Here is a 6,175-nt window from a genome sequence, read left to right on the forward strand (position 1 = left end):
AGGTTATTTGGCGCAGGTTATTAGTTTTCTCTTTTCCATGTTGATTATAGACAACCATATTACGCATGAAAGCAATAGTTGTCCGGAAAATCCATAGATATTTTGCACTTAAAGTTCCAAAGTTAGGTATGAAGTCTGCCCCTTTTCGTATCAGTAAAAATGCAAATGCAGCGAGATAAGATTTATACCAATGACCGGGAAAAGTATTGCGTACACCAAAGAAAAAAAAAACAAGATAAATAACATGCGACATGCGTGATAGGCAAAAACCCATTTAATTTCTTGAAGAAAAAAAAATAATACGCCGTTTTCTACTGAATACACATATTAAAGGCAGAACGTGACTGCACAGCCAACAAATAATATGCGATGATATGGGATTAGACACATTCCCTAGATCAGACACATACAATGTGGGACGAAAAATGGCAGAAAAAACAAAGATAATTTCAATTTTAACAATGATATTTATAATTCTGAATTGCATAGATCACATTAATCACAAGGAACCAAAATATGTACAGAGACACACCTCTCACTCAATGGGTTCAGGGGATTCGGCTTTGTTCGCTACCGTAAAAAAGCAGACAGCAGCGGTAGCAGCGCCAAAGCATAGAGCTAAGAGCTGCCAATGGAGAAGCAGTATGGAGCTATAGTAGAACGAGACGCAGGCCGCCAGTGACTAAAGCAGTTTAGCTGAAGTTCACGACTGAAGCCAAACAGGCGAACATTAACAAGTTGGGGCCAATGTCGTTTTTGCTGATACCAGCAAAATGGGGGATAAGAAGTTTGCCCGGACTACTGTTACGCACTTTCGATTGGAACTCAATTTTTTCGATGATGGGAAGTTAGGTTGAAACAGAGAAAACACGCGAGTTCCAGTGTACTCGTCGTAGTCACTCGGATTACGATAAAAGGTCGAAAATGAATTTTAGAAAAGTGGTAAAACAAAGCCCACTGAAGGACACCTGGTTTTTTGAAGCTATCGATTGAGAAATACAAAAAGCCAACTGATCTCAGTTTGTAAACCTAACGGTTACTACGGACGTCATTCAAAATGATAACAAAATGAACCTGGAAGAATTTGAAAAGCGCAAAAGCACACGATGATTCATCCTTGTACATTGCTCCAATAAGTGTATAAATTTGAGTGTTCCAACACGAATCACCCAAACCGAGGAAATAAGCAGTCAGGATAGCAACGAATATGCTGAAAACGTATATGGTTGCGCAAAAACAAAAAATAGATGAGCAAAGGAAGAAAAGACCTAACCTTGGCGCAATATATCCCCAGGCTGAGGTTTTATGCAGCGGAGCCTCCATTGGCAGATTCAAGAAGGACAAAAAGAAAGCGATGATATGCAAAACCATACCAATAATAACAATTTGGGAGCGATTCAGTTTATTACTACGGGGGAACACCCCGAAGAGTAGTCCTCCTAAAAAGAGGACAAATGTTAATACAAAAAAGAAGGTGGTACAACATTTAAAAGATATGGACGTCTCCCCGTCTGTAAAAAATGGTACATACCAGTGATTTGTCCAATACCCATAGCTAGTACAGCATATGAGATGATTCTCTCAGATCCAGCATTGAGCGCAGTAGCAGCAGACAAACAAGCGGTATAGACTCCTGGAAAGCAAACGGGTTCAACTAATATTAGTATCCAGAATTAAACTCCAATTCGAAAGTACATTAGTTGAGAAAGAAACTGTTCCACCCATATAGTTGTCAGCAAAATAGAACCTTATTCAAAACAACAACAAAAACAGCGCTAATAATAAAGCGAGCGAGATCCGAGTTTCTGCGATAACACAAAATGAAGTCACTACGACGAAGCACAAGTGATTCTTCTCGGTTAGAAGAAAACCAGTTGAGATTCTCCTGGCTCGTTTCCGACAACATAACCAACAGAATTCTTTTTGGTAATTCTTGAAAAGTGGTTCACAGAAAGAAAATAAGAAACGGTTCAAAAGAATGAAAATGATGATAAGCAGGGGTAAAATGTAGTTGGGAACCACTCAGTCACACTCTTAATCCTGGAAGTAAATGACTAAATCAGTCAGGGCTCTAAGACCTAAATATTAGTCTTAGAGGATCTATCACATGTAAACTAAAGTTACTGAGAGAAAAAAGGAAGTTAGAGCATCCAGAAATAAGAGCGCAACTGAGTGCCTCCCCCCACCCCAATCTACATTTTCTCTGCAAGCTATCTGAATTATGAATTGAGATGAATAAGAAGCAAATAAAAAAATGCTTCTGCAGGTGTTGTGGAGTAAAATATTATACTTCGAACGAAAATAGTGTACAACGTTCAGAAAAGTCTTTTTCAAAGAGTGTGGAAGGGACGTTTGCACAAAAAAAATGCTCAGCAAAGGTGATGGTCTCCACAACATGCGAAGCCATTCCCTCTTTGAGAGGTATAGATCAACACTAATTCTGCTAGGACTACCGGAAAGATTGAAGCAGACAGCTTGCAAATGACAACAAGATTTTGAACTAAAAACAGTAATAAAATGTCTTACCACTGTAATATGTGATCTCGATTCCACTGTACAGGAAGCAAACCGACAGCAATACCATGTTCTTTGTGCGAAGAAGAGAAAATGTGTGTTCTGTAATAGAGTGAAAAGTGAACAGAACCAAAACGAACAAGAAAATAATACACTCACTGAATTCCTGTTGCCAGCTTCTTGGATCTTGAGGGACGATTGGAGCTGAAACATCCAACTCGTCTGGGTCATCAAAAAGTGGATCTTCGAGGCTTTCATCTACTACAAAACAATAACAAAAAGTATAATGAAACCATGTGAATCTTACCAAATTCGCATGTATGATCTGAAAATCCCGCAATTTACGAGTTACCTACAATTCAATGGGGGCGAAGCAGGAAGAAGACATAAGGTAATTATACCAATACAGGAAACAATGGCAAATGCGGTGTACAGAAGACGATAGGAAGAGAACAAATCTCTAAAAATAGGTGATAAATAAATATTCAAAAAATTTCCAAGAAAAATAGCTCTCGGGTACCCGTGGCTAAGAACAAAAAAGAGGAAAATCGCTCCGGCAACAAGCGACGACTGAAGCATCGCCCAGAGAATTCCACTATTTCTAGCCATCTTTCCAGCCCTTGAAAACTGGACAAGATACGCTCCATTTGCGGTCCAAATCACTGGAAAAGGAAATGGAAATATAACGGAAGAAAAATAGAGAGAAAGCATAGTTTTCAACTATGAGGTACTACCCTTCTTATGTCTTTCTTACAAATTCTAGCAGCAAATTCGACTTCAAGCCCAGAACTTCTTCAATTAACTGCGTAAAACTCAACTGGTCATACTTTTATAAATACGTGATACAATTGTAATCATTTGCAAATGAACGAATGAATGAAGATCCCAAAAAAATTAACTCTCACCTGCAGCACCAAAGCCTAACACAGCAGAGAAGATATACAGGGACCACATGTTAACAAATAAGAACTGAATCATGAAAGAAGTGTAGCACACCGCTCCCAGAACCTAAAAACTCCTCAAATTTAGTTGAGGGAAATTCGATAAGGAGAAAGGCTTACCTGAGCCCATTTTGCGCCGAGAACACTGATGATCGGAGGCGCAATGAGGTTGCAAAAAGTGAAAACAAAGTAGATGATGGCAAGACTGAAGGATTCCACTCATTTTGAAGAAAAAAAGGAACTTGATGACAAAAGCAAAGAAAGTACGCAAGTACCTGTAATAACCGCTATTCGATGTGATGCCAGAAGAGGGATCATGCTGAGAGATCCCTCTTAGCACTGAAATCTAAAAAGAAGAAGCTTTGGAAGAAAGTTATAAGAGTCAAAAAATTGCTTAGAGCGTACCTCAACGAAGCCCTGAGAGTTGAAAGCCGAAAATACGGTGAAAAATGCAAACCCAAGCTGTAAAATCACCAAGAGGTCCTGCCGCATACCTTAAAAGTTTAGAGTCGAATGGAATGACTGGTTGGATCCAATAAAATCAATAGAGTTAGGACACTGCACCCAACAGAACAACAGAGGAAGTAAACTATCGAGTAACTGTTTAGTTATTGCGTGTCGTAACGCGACATACCGTCGAGCGATATTTGCCGTGGAGCGCACTTATTGCAACCGTCAAGGATTTGTTTCCATTTCTTATTCAAGCTCATTATTTCGCTTAAAAAAAGGAAGTAATTCATGATTTAGCCACGATTAGTTGAAATAAAGATGGAGAGCATGGAAAAGTTTGGATAGATAGAGGATAGTTGGGGACGTTGATATTAAACGATCAATTTTGAATTATCCTCAATTTGGATATGTGATAAGAAAAAGATGAGAGGAAAAGCGTAGTGCGTGGATGTCAAGGAAACAAAAACCGTCCGTATCAACGTATAAATGGGACATGATTACTAAACTTCCCGAAGATTGTTACTTATTGTTTAGGTCCAGGATTATTCTACAACTGGTTCTCATTATTTCTCATCACGTACTAATACAGTAGGTGTCCAAGTCATATGGATGACCGCTCACGGCTAGTTTTTCCACAAAAATTTGTTGATAATCGCATTTACATATCAAATGAGTTGAAAGCAACAGAAATGGATTAGGTAATCTCTAAAATCCTAGCAAATAATCCCGAAATGAAAACCGTAGGCGGTTAAGCACAAGACAACGCAGTCTACAATTGCTTACAGGTGACTACAAAAGTATTATGTTAACGCGATTCGCGATTGGCTTCTAGCCAGAATCAAGGGTTAGATGAAGGCCCTGCCGCGCTAGCGCCTACTGTAGAATCGCAGGAGTCACAACGGGACATAGGATAGAGGTGATGGATTTTTCAATAGGCTGTAATTTGAGAATTCCGTAATATCGGGACTAAACGACAAAGAGAAGTAAATGTTGGTGAGTAAGACATACTTGCAAATATGAAGTATTTTTTCATATAGTCAGATGAAAACCACTCGAATATCGGCGCTTTTGCGTAAGCGGCTGCGATCGTAACAGTTAGAATCGAGTTGGGACCCTTGCCAGCACAGCTCGTCGCTGCAGTCCGAGTGAAGCTAGCCGTGGTCCCGTCTCGATAGTACAGCAGAACATTGCTGGATGATTACTTCTTATCGCAAAGTCGTGGCTGTAGCACACTGCACTTTTGAAAAGTATAGCACAGTGTTCTCTGGAATGCAGATCCACATGACAGAACCGAAAGGAGTAAACATGGAATGGACAGTACATAGTTGTTTATTTTGTCTCGTTTCCATTTTCACCTTCATTTCTTTTGGAAAGTTTATAAAACTGAGCGTTTTAGTGGGAATCCACCATTATGCAACGAATAGATGTTGATCTCTCTGATGGTAAAACTAATCGATGAAGGTATATTTTCAGTAGCGGATTGTTTATACTGTTAGGGGATGTTACGTTGGTAAACAAAAGTTTATGTAATAGATATGGTTGTTGTGAAGTGTTCATTCTGATAACAGTAGTTGAGATGAAACTGCGATAAGAGCAATAAAAGTTAAAAGTTAAAGTAGTTTAAATGTGAAGTAATCACTTTAGAAGGATTTCATCTCATTCCAAGACATTTTTGTGGATTTTCATGACAAGAAGTTCCGTAATTCTTGAGAAATAGTAATGACGGAGGCGTTTTTGATTATGGATATTCAAGCTACACTCAAATTGGGAATACATTCCATGGGAGAGGATTTCTACAAGGAATACCGAAGAGTAGCAAAAAAATTATAAGAAAGGTTTGTGAGATCAATTTTTAACAAATGTTATTCTTCCTATGAATCTCAGGATAACACTGAGCCTATCCTTTTTTTTTTTGAAAATTCGGCAGAATAAGAAAAATTAAACAATTTTCCACTGGATCATATCAGGATAGCGTAGTATGGATAGAAATCCAAGACATCGCCATTGATTTTTATATGAACCATCGTCAAATTTCGCCTGTTTTCCATAACCCATTCTTCCATAACCATTTAACAGCTTCTTCCAAGTTACCGTGGATCAACACAGATCGCACATCCATTACTGTAAACTTTTGCAGTGTTGGTACGAAGAGGATTGAGGATGGTGCTATGGATCCGTCACCAGTTCAATGCTGAACGTCCCAGTGCGATCGAAACTTCAGTAATCTGTAGCCGGAATACTGTAACCATTCAAACAGATCAATCCTGTTT

General features: G+C 38.8%; 1 protein-coding gene across 4 annotated transcripts; it reads right to left on the bottom strand.

Moving 5' to 3' along the window:
* Positions 1-535: 535 nt before the first annotated feature.
* On the bottom strand, positions 536-6,024 carry RB195_026246 (uncharacterized protein; the record flags this gene model as incomplete). 4 transcript variants are annotated; one of them, XM_064214708.1, is made up of 14 exons in its annotated part: positions 536-682; positions 1,075-1,210; positions 1,274-1,439; positions 1,532-1,633; positions 2,527-2,616; positions 2,674-2,718; positions 2,871-2,974; positions 3,035-3,176; positions 3,420-3,522; positions 3,576-3,660; positions 3,731-3,801; positions 3,861-3,949; positions 4,090-4,172; positions 5,957-6,024. In XM_064214708.1, the coding sequence occupies 14 exons, from the start codon at positions 6,022-6,024 to the stop codon at positions 536-538; spliced, it is 1,431 nt and encodes a 476-aa protein (XP_064070589.1). The 4 variants fall into 4 exon arrangements, with proteins under 4 accessions (XP_064070589.1, XP_064070590.1, XP_064070591.1 ...); XM_064214709.1 differs by having other exon boundaries at positions 2,674-2,772; XM_064214710.1 differs by having other exon boundaries at positions 2,674-2,775.
* Between the last annotated feature and the right edge of the window lie 151 nt (positions 6,025-6,175).

This window comes from Necator americanus, chromosome X (genome assembly GCF_031761385.1).
Source record: "Necator americanus strain Aroian chromosome X, whole genome shotgun sequence".
Classification (NCBI taxonomy): Eukaryota; Metazoa; Nematoda; class Chromadorea; order Rhabditida; family Ancylostomatidae; genus Necator; species Necator americanus.